The 17,281-nt window shown below is 38.4% G+C and overlaps 1 protein-coding gene across 1 annotated transcript in view; it reads left to right on the forward strand.

The window, feature by feature from the left end:
* The window catches only part of LOC130265486 (microtubule-associated serine/threonine-protein kinase 4-like), a 91,810-nt gene that overhangs the window by 52,592 nt on the left and 21,937 nt on the right, over positions 1-17,281 (forward strand). The window contains exons 8-12 of the mRNA XM_056514586.1: positions 677-886; positions 3,253-3,354; positions 7,800-7,932; positions 13,378-13,445; positions 15,757-15,842. Of these exons, the coding sequence (XP_056370561.1) occupies positions 677-886; positions 3,253-3,354; positions 7,800-7,932; positions 13,378-13,445; positions 15,757-15,842 (599 nt within the window). The remainder of the gene's footprint in view (positions 1-676; positions 887-3,252; positions 3,355-7,799; positions 7,933-13,377; positions 13,446-15,756; positions 15,843-17,281) is intronic.

The following is a 17,281-nucleotide window of genomic DNA, read 5'->3' on the forward strand; positions in this document are numbered from 1 at the left end:
AGTGTGAAGAACTCACACTTAGTGTTAAGATATGAACTGAGATGTGGGATTACTGTTTAATAATAATAATAATAACTTCAAGGGGGTTTTTTAAAGCATCTGCAGTTCTGTGAGAACCAGACAGTTGATTCTGTAAAACAGATGGATCTGGGAACCTGCAGACACGTTTGGCAGGACCTGTGAGCCTGTGGTGCTTTTAATTAGTGAAATGAGCCTCATTCAAGCTCTTCTCAGTGAAGTATTTTTATGGAATAACCTTTGTGAAAGTAATGACTATATTCGGCTGTATAGTCTGCAGTTTCGGCAGAACAAAGTAGACCCCTGTGAGTTTTCTTTTTTCTTTTTATATATTTCCACTTTGGCTTTGACTTAAAAGCTTTTTAGTTCTGTTAGTGATTATCGCAAGATTAGTGCACAGTTAATCACCAGTGGCAGACATAGTGGGGGAGCTACATAGTAGAACAATAAGGCTGTTGCTTTTCTGTACTGGTGATGTGGGGAAATGTCATCTGTCACTTTGCTTTTGCATACTTGCCTTTTGGCTTCAGTCATTTCATGCATTCCAGCTAGGTAAATTCTTAGGCAGTACAGAAATGTTCTAGAGTCAGAAATAACTTCAAGGCTGTTAGCTTCATGTAGAGCTGATATAATGTGCTGAACAACTACTTTTCTATAGGCCACCGCTCAGATGGAAGAGAGGCTTCAGGAGATTATAACAAATCATTCTCCAGAGAACATCCTTCCTCTGGCAGATGGAGTGCTGAGTTTTACCCACCATCAGATCACAGAACTGGCTCGAGATTGTTTGGATAAATCTCACCAGGGCCTCATCACATCACGATACTTCCTTGAATTACAGCAGAAATTAGACAAATTGCTGCAGGAGGTATGAGCCATGAGACTGCTCTGTGTTTGCCTGAAAAATTGTTTAAATCTGTTTGCCTAAGAGTTTTCTTGAATGTTGTCTTAGATTATGACTGTTTACTCAACCAGTTGTCAAAGTGGTATTTATAAGATGCTTTAGTCTACATAATGACTCCTACAAAAACTGTAAGGCACCTTAGCGTGTTGGTCTGGAATAGGGCGGTTGTAAAGTTTCTGGAAACAACAGCATTGTGGTCTGCAGTGCAAGTTGTAGATTGCTTATTGAAGTGTGTGCATAAGCCCCAGACAGGGCTGGCTATTTCATTTACTTTGAATAAATGAGGTAACATACACACCTACTTTTTATCAACCCTACTGTGTTGAGAAAGCAGACAGCAATCCTTAGCTTTCCATTTGTGAGATAGTATTTATTATTTAATTATTTGTAACATACTTATCATAGCTGAAGTGTTGATTAACAGAAATAGTCTTTTCTAAATGTGTTGAAACTTTCATAGAATAATCAGCTGAATTAATTAAGAACTTGAAACTTGACAAACATTCTGTTACATAAGTTGCTGTAGTTTATTAGTGTATCATTTTCAAAAGAATGAGTGTAACATGTAATGTACCTTAAAACGGCTGCACATTGAGTTTAGAATATGGTCACTAACACCTCTCCGAAAACCTGCTAAAAAAACATGCCAGCTCACTATTCTTCTATCTGTATCAAGAAATGCATTGTTTAAAAATTACAAAGCCACTCATTTTGTCATATTCTGTGATGTTAACTCTTTATTATGAAAAAGATTCCTGTCTTGCAAAAACATTATACCTTAAAAAATTCAGACTTAACTTTTGACTTCACTGTTTCCTTGTAGCATGATATGACAGTATGAAAACATTTTCTTTGTACATTTGTTATGGGCACTTAGTTGTCTGTGGTATCACATGATTCATTTGTTGTCAATTCCCAGCTGTAGTCTTCAGTAGACAGCTGCATTTCCTACTGCTACTTGGCTCTGTGCAGTTACTTTAACTTGGTGAAGATTCTGTCAAGGTTGAAGCACCTTGGTTCAGCCAAAATTTTTAGAATTTTAAGGTCAAGTGGACCTGAATGCTTTCCTGTGTCATCCCCCTTAAATGTAATATGTATTAAATCTTTTGTTCGCTTAGGCACCTAAGTGTTCATAAAACTCCACGAAGATGCTTTGAATTTTGTTGGTGGTTGAAATAGTCAGGTGTTTGTTTACAAAACAGTTTTATTTGGACTAAGTTGATAATGTTCAGAATTACGCTTCTGTCCAGGTAAGGTTCTTCTGAAGCCTGTTGCAGACTGCTAGATGATATTTGTGGTGTTTTCTTTTTTTCGTTTTTTAAACTCCACAAATTAATGCTTCTCATATATTTGGTGATTTTTAAAGTTGTGGTACTTAAGAACATTAAGAGCAATATGCATAGCTTCCTATTTTCATGGAGTTTTTTTCAAAAATGCAATATTGGTCCACAGCAATAATTTTCCTTTTCCTTATTTTCCTTGTGGTTTTGAATAAGCAAGAGATGCTGAGAAACTTACATTTGTGAGTTCTGCTGTTCAGAGCAAGGAAATGCTTTGATATTTGAGACAAGGTCTATTAGTGCATTCTAATTGGAAAGAGAACTATAAGTTTCTTTGCATTCACTAGCAACTTTAAATAATGTAATTTGTTAGTAGAGGGGAACATTTAAAAGAAACTTGAAATGCAGCTCAGACCATAGTGCAGATGTTGTCAAACCTTCCAGAAGTATTTTTCCTGTATGTATTCCATTCTATAGCACTTCCCTCTCTCTTTTGTAATCTTTGTACAACTCAATTTTTCATTGTCATCCTCTCTTCATGTACCTTCACATGAAGCCTCTCTGCAAATATAGATTTTTATACGTGTAGCTACATATAAATTGTCATTTTCCGATGACTGAATTTGGAATGAATGTTGTTTATAGCTCTCGCTATTAGTTATGTTAATTTTCACTTTGGCCTAACATTGATAACAATTGAGGCTCAACCTGTATGTATAGATATGTGTTGGTCTGTATTGATACACTGTATCTGCTTGTAAAACTGGTGATTATAGCTTAAGAAATAAGGAAAAAGAAAGAAGTAGGGATTTATCTGCTTAAGGCACTTTTGTTGTTACAGTGTTAGAGTTTTAAAGCTGGGATTGTTTGAAGAGAAGTTATAATGTTGCTCAGATACTTGTTATCTCTGCTAGCATCTTGAAATTGATGCGCCCTTTGTATCAACTACATGCTTTAAACCCTACGGGTGTCCTAAATATCATACATGCTTTCCTGAGCAGTGCATTGAATGTAATTTGCTTTAACATCACCTTATTTTTTATCTTTTAGGCACAAGAGCGATCAGAGAGTGGAGAAATGGCATTTATTAAACAACTTGTTCGAAAAATCCTGATAGTTATTGCTCGTCCTGCTCGCTTACTGGAATGCCTGGTAAGGTCATGTTTACTGTGAGTAGTGTTTTTCACTTAGTGTAGGCAGTTCTCTGGTTTGATATTCAAGGCTCTTTACAACTGATTTTTGGAACATGTCAAACAGTGTAGGGCTTCATTGTTAGTGGGATCCTTTCCACTTCTGTTACTGGATGTAGTTTCCTGGCAGGACCCTTGTGCAGTTTTGTTTGATTCCCTGCCTTTGCAGATACTATGGTATGGAATAATTTTCATCAACTGAGGAAGCTGCTGTTTAAAACCAGTTGGCTTTTTCTGTTGTTTTGTCAGACTTCTTCATTTCTTGGGAAGACTGTTCCAGAATTGTAATTGCTTGGTGGTTTTTCTTATTTCTTAACAGTTTTGTAATTTAGTTGCACTCAACAGCTGCCAGAACTATAAACAGCTTGAGGTCAGCTCTGCAGTACCTGATCTGGCAATAAGAGCAGAAGGGGGATTAGGCTGTCTGGATACATGGGTAGTTAGTATTATACTGGGGACCAGAAGGAGCAGAAGAGTTGATTTATTTATGTGTGAGCATAGCAGCAATGTTGTCAGACTGGGTTAGTTTGAGCCATGTTTCTCCTTTTCCTGCCCATGCTATAGGTGCTGGGATGGCTCCTACACACAAAGCCAGTGTGCTTCAGTTGTTCAGTTGAGCTAATAAACACTAGCAGAGCACAGTGTACACAGGAGGATGGTGTAGACACCCCAATACCATGCCAGAGCCAGCCTGAGTCCAAAAGGCCTGGCAGGCAGCCTGAGCTGACTTTGAGCCCCTCTGCTTGCCAATACTAAGATCAGTGTTGATGCTGCATACAGCTATTTGAAGCTGGCAGGGCTTATGTGGAAGCCAGCCTGCTGCTAGACTCAAGTTATGCCTGAAATTGTCATAACTGCATTCATGTTGCACTGAATCTGAGCTAGTAAGTTTTTCCAGCCTGATTTTGGCTCTGTGCTGTGTCCCTTCATCTGTGGCACAGTTAATCCACACCCTGGCTCGTTCAGCCATGGGTGTTTTGAGAGCTGCCTCTATTTTGTTTTGGAAACATCGAGTCTCAGTGTTCCCAGTTGCTTTTTTGTTTGTGATTTGCAGTTCAGAAGGAATCTAAAAATAAGCTATATGCTCTGAATCAGCATGAAAGAGATGTATTAAAAAAAAACAAAACGAAAAGGGAGGCTTTAAAGAGAAGAGCACCTTAGCATGTCCCACTTTTGCTGTTGAATCCAAACTTGTTTTACTCCTTCTCCCTGAGAAGTTCATTCCATATCTAGTGTGCTGTTCCCTCCTCTATTGTAAATTTTATGTTTCTCCCCATCATCCAGTTTCTTAAAACAAGGATATGTTTTTAAATTCTGTGGTTTACATCCTTCTCTACTATCACACATCCAGAAACGCTCTTAAATGCATCGTGTAGGCAGTCAGACCAAGATTTGTTAATAATAGTTTACATCCTTCCATTACAGGCTTTCTAACTTTCTCCGCATCATCATTCTCTATTAGGTTTCTAATTGGGGTACTGGAGTGTGTCCAGTGAAGGGCAGCAAGACTCATGAAGGGTCTAGACAATGTATCCAGGAGGGACTGAGGGAGCTGGGTTTGTTCATTCTCAAGAAGTGAGGCTCATGGGGCACCTTATTGCTCTTACAGTTCCCTGAAAGGAAGGTGCCAGGCAGGGGCTGGTCCCTCATATGGTGCCTGCAGGACTACAGGAAATAGCCTTAAATTGAGACAGGGGAGATTCAGATTGCATAATTGGAATTTTTTTCCCCTGTTTGAGTGGTCAGGTATTTGACTAGGTTGTATAGGGAGGTTATGGAGTTACCTGGAGGTGTTCAAGAGGTGTTGGGATCTCTTGCTGAGTCATGGTTCAGTGGTTTAGGGGTTACTGTGGTGCTGCCGGATGGATGGCTGGATGAATGCTCTTAAAGGTCACATTGAACCATGATAATTCTGTGGCTCTAATTCAGGTTCTCTCCTGGTAGTCTATTTGCCTATTAGATTATTCTCCCTAAACGCTGAGTTTTAATGGAATCTAGTCCAAATCTCTGTACAGTTAGTTTCCACTTTCTGCCACTTGGATTTTATCCTAGGCTAGTTGCTCTGCCTTATCCTTCAAGTACAGTGATGTGTATCCTGCACCATTCCTTTTGCTGGGCATGCTGAAATGAGTGGAAGAATAGTGGGTCAAAGGCCAGATGTGACTGAGTTTCAGAGCAGCAGTGGTAGGGAAAGCCAGCCCAGCTTGCTTCAAGTGTTCTCAGTTAAGACAGGATCTTCAGAAGGTTTAAACTAGATTATAACAACCCTACGTCATATGTTTCTACAGATATGGGTAGCTTGAACAAATTCAGTCATACGATCTACAACAATACATTTTATGTGCAAGAAGATGTTATGCCTGGATCATAAACATAATTGTAAACTTATAGTATCTTTTTCTGTAGCATCTCTCTGGAAACTTTTGAATATTACTCTGTCTGATATTTTAGAATATCTGTCTGAAATAGATACTAGGTGTGGAAAACTTCAGCCTCTGTAAGGAAGTTCATAAAATTATAGGAAATTATACTGGCTTTGTGGTCATCAGACATTTCAGATACCATACTGTAAAGCTATTAGTTTTCTGATGGTGGTCTTGTCTCAGGTGTTCATAGCATATAAAATCCTATTTCAGTTTGCTTGATAATCGTAGAAATAAAGGCTTTATGGTTTCATATGTGGTAAGAGCTACTGCCAATTATTTAAATATTTTTCTCCAGTTGTACATGGAAAATGAAATGCAAGTTGGAAGTGAAGATCAGAAAATAAATTCATTGTTTCTCATTATGCCTGTGTATGTATATGTGAGTGTTTGGACAGTTGTACACAAACACACACACACACACACACACACACATTCATATCATTAAAATTACCTGGTTTGAGAAGAAGTTTGTATATCTGCCACTGCAGCAGGTCGGGAGATGATAATGTTTTCATGACAAAAGAAATGGAAATCTCGGCATGCAACGTCATTCTGTTGGCTGTTTTAATGCCAAGCAGTAAGAGAGATAGCTGGGGACAGCATGTAAGATGAGGAGAGTAAGACTGAAAAAGCATGTACTGTTTAGTTACTGGTTCAGATTTTTGGGCAGGTTTGCAGCATCGTGCAACTTTGGGCTATAGTAAGGCATCTTAGATGGTTCATGGGTTTGTGGTTAAGATCTTTGCAGTAGATTGTACATGGTGAAAATTGTTTCATGACACATGTGAAACTAAGATTGTTTCCATAGGACTGAAAATTCCAAAGATGTTTTATTTCAGACATGCTGCAGCTTTTCCTGTTAGCTGCAGCAGTTTTGATGCTTCCAAAATGAAGCATTGTAGCAAATTTCTCAATCTGCCTTTTGGGTCAGGATGTCAGCTTTCCAAGTCCAGAGTAGCCTGCAGATCTGGGACAGGACGCTTGTGACTAGCATGTAGTCTGAAATGCCATGGAGTTACATTTGGCTGCAAAACAGCCAGGAAATTAGCTATCAGCAGCCTACCTGGCTTCTACAGGTATTTGTGACAGAGTTAACCTACGTGAGGAAAAAGTCTATTTTGTTACTTTAATGACTGGTGGCTGTCACTCTGTTGAAGGTTGTACCTATAGGCACAAACACCTTGAAGAATGCAATAATCATGAACAGATGTTTTGGTATGAATTCATGCCAGTAGAGAGAGAAATTAAATTGCATTAAAAAATACCCCCCACATTATTTTAATAATCTTCCTTGCTCCTTTCAATGTATTTCTTTTTGTATAGTCTATAAAGGTAGTAAAATAAATGTATTTCCAAGGGGCTGGGCGTAGAGTTTTGAGTTTCTGTTCTTTTTATTCCTTTTTTTTCCTTGCCTTTTTGGTACGTTATAAATGATAGTTGTAATATAGTTAATTCCCACAGGAGAATGTTTCATTTCTGGATTTAAAACAATTGGATCAATGAAGCTCAGATTTTTAAAATCAAGTTTCACTTTTATCTTCATTCTAAAGCAAGTGATTTATTTAATTGTATTTTCCGTGAAACACAGTGCATATATATTGATTAGAAATATTTGAAATAGTGAATTTTTATAAGCAAGCACATGCAGGGGGATATTCTTTATTTGAAATCTTATTTTTGCTAGTTATAGGTCATTTCACTCAGTATTGCATGAATTTTTGAGAGCAGAGAACATACTGTTCATATAAAATTGTGCTCTGAAATAATGACATGTGATTCCATTGCTTACATCATGTTACACTGTGTAAGAATCAGAACAGAGTAATAGACTACTAGTAACAGAATAAAGGGATATTGTTTTTAGTAGGAAAATGCCATATATGTAGAGATAGAAGAAGCAAAGGAAGTTATGTTCTTTTTATGTTAGACCCTAAGGAACCCGTTTCAATAGAGAAAATGATGATGATTGTTTTTCCTCTAGGAATTTGATCCCGAAGAGTTTTACTATCTTTTGGAAGCAGCTGAAGGCCATGCTAAAGAGGGGCAAGGCATTAAAACAGACATCCCTCGATACATTATTAGCCAGCTGGGCTTAAATAAAGATCCTCTGGAAGGTAAGTGAATCTAGGTTCTTTCTTCTCAATGTATTCTATCATTCTGAAAATCTGTGTACCTGAGAAGGATCAAGGTAAAGATGGCAGCAGAACAAGAGTTTGCTGGCCTTCACTGTACTCTCAGAAGCTGAAACACATTTAAAAGACCATTTCTTCTGAGTAGGATTTTTTATTTTTTTTTTGGCAAAAAAACACTGTGTCAGTGATACCACTCATCTTCTCCCAGCCTGACAATGCAACTTTCTCATTGCAGCTCTAGCTGAAATTTACTGGGATAACGTGAAAGTGACTGTTATCTAAGCACAGTTATAGAGGACTCTTGGTTGAGCTGCTGTTTGCCTCTCAGTGCTCCCAAGTTTCTTCATCTTGCAGTATCTGAGAAGACTGCCCCGAGAGCTTAGTTTCCAGTGGAGGTATTGTCACTGAAGAATTTTTCTTTACTGTGAGAGTGGTGAGGCCCTGGAACATGTTGCCAAAAGAAGTGGTGGGTGCCCCATCCTTTGAAGTGTTCTAAGATGGGAGGGAATGAGGCTCTGAGCAACCTGGTCTAGTGGAAGGTGGTAAGGTAACACACCTTGCTGATAAAGGGAAGCCAGTTGATGTGATCTCTTTGAATTTCAGTAAAGTTTTCAGTACTGTCTCTCACAGTGTCCTGCTGGACAAAATGTCCAGCACACACCTGGATTAGAACATCATGTGATGAGAGAGCAGTTGGCTCGTGGGTCAGACAGTGAATGGGGTGACATCAGCATGGGGACCTGTCACTAGGGAGGTTCATGGGGCTCCACCTCAGGCTCTGTGCTCTTCAACATCTTCATAAATGATTGGGTGCAGGACTGGGAGGGATACAAAGCTCACAGATGGTACAAAACTGGGAGGAGCTGTTGACTCCCTGCAGGCTGGGAGGTTCTGCAGAGAGGGCTGGGCAATCACCAGCCATGTGAAGTTCAGGAGTAAGGGAAAGTGCCAGGCTCTGCACCTGGGATGGGACAGCCCTGGATGTACAGACAGACAGGAAGGGGAGGCTGGAGAGCAGTGCCATGGAAAGGACCTGGGGTTCTGGTCCATGGCAAGGTGAACATGGGCCAGCAGTGCCCTGGCAGCCAGGAGGGCCACCCATGTCCTGGGGTCATCAGGGAGGGCATCACCAGCCAGGCAAGGAAGAGGATTGTCCTGCTCTGCTCTGAGCTGGGGCAGCCTCACCTCCAGTGCTGGGGGCAGTTTCCAGAGATGCAATATAAGAAGAACCTTAAACTGTTGGAAAGCATCTGAAGGAGAGGACAACAGAGATAGTGAGGGGCCTTGAGGGGAAGCCGTATGAGGAGAGGCTGAAGTCACTTGGTTTGTTCAGCCTGGAGGAGACTGAAGGGAGATCTCATTGCTGTCTGCAACGTCCTCATGAGGGGAAGAGGAGGGCAGACACTGATCTCTTCTCTGGTTAACAGTGACAGGATCTGAAGGAATGGCCTGAAGGTGTGCCAGAAGAGGTTTAGGTTGGATATTAGGAAAAGGTTCTTCCCCCAGAGGGTGGTTGGGCACTGGAACAGCCCACCCAGGGAAGTGGTCACAGCACCAGCCTGACAGAGATCAAGAAGCATTGAACAATGCTCTTAGGCACATGGTGTGACTCTTGTGGTTGGTCCTGTGCATGGCCAGGAGCTGGACTTCATCATCCTTTTCAGGATGGACGTATCCATATTTCCACAGTATCAGTGGATAATGTGATTCTGTGTCCCAGCCCATGGCAGAAGGTTTGGAACAAGATGATCTTCAAGGTCCTTTCTAACCTAAGGCATTCTGTGGTTCTTTTAAGGACAGCATTGAGAAAATTAAAATGACTTCTCTGTCCTAACCATATTGTCTTCTTTGCCACCTAGTGAGACCAGGTTCTGTCACTGATGACAAATAGAAATCAATTCATTGTGTTCAGTGCTAATTCTGCAATTTGGAAGAAATTAGCAGAAATGCCATCATGGGAAAATGAGCCTAGCTGGTGCCCATTAGCTTGTCTATCGTGTTATCAGCCAGGACAAGGAGAGGGCTAGATAACACAAAATAATAGCAAAAAGCACAATAAACCTTTTTTTTTTTCCTTTTGGCTAGCTTTCATGGTGTAAGATCACATGTTGTTAAATCAAAAAAGTAGTATATTATGTGTTAAAACCCATTTGCTGAACTAAAGCAGTTTGTGAAGTTCAGTACTGCCTGTTGTCAGGAATTTGGTTAGTTGTAATTCAGTTAGATTGAGTATTGTTACGGATGACATTAGTGTTATATTAACAGATCTAAAGAAAGTCAAGTGTATTATTAGTCTACTTCCTATCTTCACAGAACTTCCTCATCCAAATTTAGTATTATTTTTTGCCTGAGATACAGATTAACAGCTTTGATGCTTTTTGTTTATATTTGGAGTGCAACGAAGGAAGTCAGACAAATCAGGAAAATATATATAAATACTTTTTTCCCCTTTGATATTGGAAAATATCAAGAAGTATTGAAATTCTCTGCAAGATAAAGCAGTGTTATGTGGATTTGGTGAACTGTTGGTCTGTCCTAAACTGAACATTCTTCAATTCCTCACTGATCAAATATACAAGATATGATTTGGAGGGTGGGTTGAGAGTTTTGTCATTGAATCTCGTTCTGCCAGTTGAACCTTGCCTTTCTCAGTGACTCCTCCTGGCCTCTTGGATAAAAGCGTTCCTCAGCAGTAGTAAGGAATCTGTCACTACCCAAGTTGTTATTAAACTTGAATTTTTTTTGGACAGTTTATTGTGAGAGAGGTCTGTAAACAAATGCCTATATAAAAATAGGAATATTGCTTTCTTTAACCAAGTATTTATTCTATGGGAGCATACTTCACCTAGGATACATCTTACTATATTTCATAAATGGAATATTAATGAATATAACACATTTTGAAGCATTCAAATGATAGTTGAAGTGTTGTTTCTGAAGGAAAAAATGGTCTGTGTGGTTTGTCAGTAAATACTGAGGGGTGTATGATATATGGATTACTGATTTTGGTTCAGTTGGAGATTGGAACAATTGAATTATTTAGTGTTATGTTTTAAAGATTAATATGTATAAGTATTTGTAATAAGTAATTTAGGCCATCTGATTTGTGTTAATGCTTTCCTCACACACTCTAAAAAAAGAAGTATTTATAAACAGTATAAATCACTGTGCAATGACTTCTTAAGTGATCTGGTTTTGATGTAAATTGGTGTCTCTACATATAAGGATGCAACTTAAGCAAAAATAAAAGAAGGGCACTATGGGTTTATGCCCTGGAATTAGTGGTTTGCAAAGAGAATTATTTGGAGCACTGCATTCACTTCTGTAAAAATGTTATGGGAAGATCATCCTCAAGAACTTTAAAGCCCTTTTATGTAAAAACAGAAAATTTTTTAAAAGCAGAACCGAGTTTTCCAAACCCAAAGAGCACACCTCAGTAGCACTACTTATCTGGTAACACAGAATTGTATTTTCAATCAGGATGTTAATTTTTATCTTCAGTATTCATAAATGTTCATGCAAAGGATTTTATTTCATCTGCAGGGAAAAGCAACCTACTTTAGACCTTTCTCTGTTTGTCTCCTTTGTTTGCAGTCATAACTGTAGTGTCCTTTCTTTGGGTGAAATGATGCTTGTATTATTTGGAGATAATGCTAGATAAATTTATACTGTATTGAAAGCAATACCACAAGAGATTCATCTCTTAGCAGAGACTGGTGGCTGCATTTTTGAAGAGTTCCCTGGGGAGAAATTTTTCCCCATGTTTTTTTAAATTACCATCTTTACCTTTTTGAATCACGAGTCTTCAGAAATGGTTTAAATCAATGAAAGAAAAAGGACAGATGTTTAATGGTCTTTAGATGAGTTTGAAAAATCTCTTCAGGCATTGCAAAATGGTTCCATAGCTCCCTGTTTTGAAAGCTGAATTTTGGTTCCATCCCATTAGTAACTACTACTTCCCAATAATATGGATTTCTCAGATAAGGGTTATTTTGCAAAAGTTTTGTTTCGGAAAGGATTATTTTAATTTGCTATTTATGAAAGTAATTTCAATTGAGAAGCCTGTCAAAGTATTTTATTCCAGCTAGCTTGGTTCTCACCCATACAATAAAGGTTTCATCAACACTTTTTTCTGTTCTAAAACCCCCATGATCACAATACTGTGACTTTTAACTGGAAAATCCACTTCAGGTTCAGCCTGTATAATTTGTTTTTCTTTAAGATTTTGTTGGTTCTAGTGGGGGTATTTGTCACTGTTTATTCACTGAATTTTTGGAATGCTTTTTAGCTTCTTTAACACTTGAAAGATCTGTTTGGCTTTTGAAGTGACATTCTGATTTCTTCTGTGTCTTACACTTACCACATGTTTTGGTTTGTATAGTGGTTACAAATGAGAATTACTCCTTGAATCTTTAGCTGTTCCAACAGAAAATTATATATGTGGCTCATTTGCTTTTAAAAATTGCAGTAAGTGTTGTGGAGCATTTCACTTGTAATAATCACTTGTTTTCATATAGAAAAATCCAGTTTAGGTTTCAGGAATACTCAGTTATGTTTTGTAGTCATAAATTCAGTTATCAGTCATGAGATAAAAATGAATCTTGGAAATTTTTGGGGGTCTTATTTTTTTCCCAGCACATAATTGTGATAAAATTTACATCTTTAGCTATGTAGGATATGTAATTAAATATGTATATAGATGCTGAGGTCTTTTGCTGAGGACTAGCTGGTCTGTTAACTTTTTTTTACCTAGATGAATTCTTGGTTACTACCCACCCTAAAGAACAAGCTGGGCCTAGAAGTTCTGCAGCATAGGTTGACCCTGGCAGGGACAATCTGATCAAGTTTTAGGCTCCTAAAGGAGAAGTCATCTGTTTTATATAATATATAAATTATAAGCTTCCACAAAAATGGCTTTTAGCTTATTCTGCTAGGCTTATCATTATTTTTTTGGAGAAGTAATAAACTATTCAGAATCCATCTTAGGTCTAAACTAGAAGCTTTTGCTCTAATTGTGAAGAAGCCCAAGAAGGATGGGGCCTATTGTTAACCATTCAGGGGCTGAGATCCTCAGGAATTTTAGCAAATTAATGCTGTCTTTCCCTTAGTGCTCAGTTTGTGCACAGCTCTTGGAAATCACAGGTCTCAGCAGTGAAAACAGTATTGCACTTCATTGCTTCATGGCTAATCTTCATTACTTCAGTGGAAGATTATTACATAGGCACTGAATAAAAAGTCCTCTTTATCTGGGTATATATTCTAATATAAGCTTGGAGATGCCCTGGAGGTTATTTGCCAAGTGTTACAGATAGGACACCATCTTCTATTAAGTATTCCAGAAAGGTGTCACTTCTCATGTTTTTTTGTGCTTCATTTAGTCCTGTATTTTCCATAGTTTAAAATGAAGGTTTTGATTTTTCTTTCCAGAAATAGCTCAGCTGGCTAGTTGTGACAGTGGGACATCAGAAACTCTGGAAGCGGATGAATCAATAAATGTAAGCTTTCCTATTATGTTGCTGCTTTTGCTGAATGTGAACAAGGAAAATCTGGTGTGTTCTCCCAACCCTGCCTGTTCTGTTTTCTCCTGGTATGTGTGAAGAGATGTAATAAATATTGGTTAATACTGACACTCTGTGACACTCTTCAGGCAAAAGGCTTTCAAAAAGTGTAACCAAGCTTTCTACCTATTTTCTACCTAGATATCTCAGTTGTCTTCATCTTCCACAGAGTTAGTGTTTACCATGTGGCAATAACTTCACCACAAAATCCACCACTGCTTTATTTTTTTCTGTTCAATCAATGTATTTCTTTTTCTTTAGAAGTATTGGTAATCTGTTTAATAAAACAAAGTATTTAAAATTGATTTTAAAACAGTCAATTCACAGAGGCAGCTAATGATCAAATAAAGACATTCTGAACAGATCTAGTGAAGACACAAGGGAGAAATGAGTATGCTGGCAAATAGCCTGGATTCAGAAAGTTGGTTTACAATTTGGAAGGTTCTGAATCTGTGTTCAAGAACACTTTCCTACAGCAATGAGTATCTTACAATAATATTTTATTAGATGTTTGCTCAGGACGACAAAAGAAAAGCAACTTGGACACATTGATTGTGGCCTTAAATATGATTATATTAAATTCTTATTTTTAAAAGTTCGTTCTTATAGCCTGGATTTCAGTCAACAGGGTAGCTGAAGTTTTTACAATTTAGTCTTGATTTGCAGTGCAAGTGGATAGTGAAAATGAGCAGTTTTAGGGGATGTCCAGGTGATTCAGTGGTACTCAACAAGTATTTACAAATGTTAGCAGGCATGGATTATCTGTTAGACCTGTTCTGATACAAAACAAAAGAGACATTCTCTGGTAGGTCATGTTACGTTGCAGTATTTTCTAACATTTGGCAAAATGCCGCTTATGAAGGATTCTGTACTTGACAAAAAAAGTGTTTCTTATTCTGCTGCTTTCATTCAGCTGCATTTAAAATACTGTATTAGACCTGAGCAGCATTAAATGGAAGTATACTGACAAATTGAAGAAAAAACAGAATAACTAGAAGGCTTAAGGGAAGTTCCAAAGTACTTAACTGAATCTAAGGTGCAAAGTGGCTTAGCATTAGCTAAGCAATTGAAATTGTGAAGTTGTGCTGTGCAAATGCTGAAGAAATGCAGAAAGGGTAATGTGGTGTAATAAAGGAATGTAAATAGAGAGATGATGAAGTCAGTAAAAACTTCAAAGAGAATATTTGGAAAAATCTCAAAATGTAGCTGTGGAATAAACATACATGGGGAGTGACAGAAAGTGTAGCATTCAAGTACAGGACTGCTCACGATCATAAATAGCAATTAGGAAGAATCCTGTACTGGCAAACAAGTGGGCTGAACAATTTAGTAAATCCTCTCTGTCAGCTCCTGTGTAATTCATTATATTAACATTTTTACATTTCACTTGCACTGAATTTTGTTTAGGAAGCATTTAATTGAAAATGTTTCAATCGGGTCTACTTTCAGCTTCCAACTGTTTTTTAACTGCCTGGATAGGGATCATTAAATTTCTTGAAGATTCAAAAGACATTTGAAAAAGATCTTGTGAGTTTGTCTGCCTTTGCAGTCCTGTGCCTTCATCTTTTCTCCCTGAACCCCAATTTTAATTCACACATCTTCAAGATTAGTTAAAAATTCAAACTAGAAAATAGGTTTTGCCATACTCAGGGCAGCTTGTTTTTGAAAAAGTTCTGACAAAGGAGTAGATTAAAGTGACCTCTTTAGAGGTAGAATTCAATGAATTTTTATTTTCCATCTTTCTCTTCCATTTTGTCTCTTTTCACCATCCTCCCTGTTACATCACACTATCCTAACATTTGAAGTTTGAAGTATACCAAAGTTTATTTAAGTGAGCAAGAGCTCATCAACAGTTTGTTTCTACCAGGCCATAACATGAAAGTCAGATTTACTGAAATGAGAAGGCACTGTCCAACAAGTGCCATGTGAAATTCACAGAAGTCTATGACTCCAGATAGGAATTGCCAGTAACTGCTTTACCAGAAGCCTTTGTGGCTGTAATCTGTGCATGGAGAGAAGTGGACAGTTTGCTGCAGTGCCCAGATACCTGTTTGATGAAAAAGCAGCTTTGTTTCAGGAGCCCCCTGGTCCCTCTCTATGCTGGCTGTGTGGTTGGCTGTCCAGGGCTTTTACCCAGTTCATCAGTGTGACAGCATGCTGATAACTGGTGTTTTGTTTGAATTTTTTCCCCCGATTTAGAAAAAAATTACTGTATTAACTTTGTTAATTTTCATCTCTTACTTCAAAGAGCTCTAATACCTCGCTGAAGCTGCAGAGGAAACCTCGGGAAAGTGATTTTGAAACAATTAAACTGATTAGTAATGGAGCTTATGGGTGAGTAATCCCTCACTGTGATAGTTGTTTTGCATTTTAGTTTTGCTTAATTCTCCGTTATTTCTTATTTCAGGGGTCTTTGTGTGAGGGAGTGGGTTTGCACCCTGCTATTTTCATTTTGCATTATTGTTTTGTTACTAGTATTTTAAGTTCACAAGGTTTTGGAAAGTTTTCTAGGCAGTAATGGATTACTTTGTGCTGCAGTAAATCAAAGTACTGAATATTACATCAGAAGGATTTTTTAGAATCAGATATCATGCCAAAGATGAAATGTGAATAAATCAAAGGGCACATTTAAGCTCACCTTTATAACACTGCAAAAAGTCTGTGTTTATGCAGATGTGAGAGAGAAATACATATCATCTGTAGGGAGACAGATTGATAAAAATGAGTGCTTACTTGACCCAGAAGTATCATTGCAGTAGAAACAAATTTACTGAAGTAGGCCAAGCAGTGTTTTGTGACTTTGTGGATGCTATTCTAGTTTTCTAGTTCTCAAATTTTAGCCAATTAGCTTTAAAGGAATTGCAGTTTTTTTGTTTGTTTCTTGGTTTGTATATATATCACTTACTGCCTGGTCATAATCTGAAGATACCCTAGAAGACCAAGAGAAAATTCTGGTAACTTGGGCCTTGAAATGAACACAGAATATTTTCTGAAAGTACTTTGCAGTGGTGGTGTCTATCTTCAGTCCCTTCTTTTGATCCTGTACTATCTGTTAGATCCTTGTTTGGCTCCTCCTCTGCACTGAAATATATCAAGACGGGAGCTGTTGTTCTGTGTAACCTGCAGGAACAAGAGGGATGTAAACTGGCTCACAAAAGAGAGGTTTGCATCTTGATCTGAGGAGCCGACTGCCAAATGAGCCAATGTCACAGCCTGGCAGAGGATGTTGGTGCTGCTTTCCAGCACAAACCCTGTTAGACTGACTCTTGCTTGAGGTAGGAAGTGGCAGCGAGCTGCTGAGAGTGAGCACTCTGTGAAGGGATCTTGGACATAAAAAGCACCTGCAGTCTACCCACTGAAGTTTTGTATGCCTGCTGAATGGCCTGAGGCTGTTGGGCTCTCTCTGATGACATGAGTTCTGGAACAGGAGGCATTTAGTACTGCCTAGACTGTTGGCCATGGTGGCTTGTGTGGAGGCCACTTGTGTCCAGACTTCTTTCATAACTCAGCAAAAATACCAGGCCAAATAATATATTCTGCAGTAAAGTTACATAACTATTCAAATACAATTTCTCAGTAGTCAAGCTCTGCTCAATTAATTTCCTCAGAACTTCTTTACGTGCGAACTTGCTGCTTACCTTATCTCACCTTCTCCCAGTTACCCCAGTACCTCAAATGCTTGCCTCTCAGCAGTTAGCAGTAGGTGCTACTCCCCTCCCTGGCTGTACCTCTTTCTCCTTCCCTTGGCACAAGTTAAGTCCCCTTCATTCCTC

Source organism: Oenanthe melanoleuca, chromosome Z (assembly GCF_029582105.1).
Source record: "Oenanthe melanoleuca isolate GR-GAL-2019-014 chromosome Z, OMel1.0, whole genome shotgun sequence".
Lineage (NCBI taxonomy): Eukaryota > Metazoa > Chordata > Aves > Passeriformes > Muscicapidae > Oenanthe > Oenanthe melanoleuca.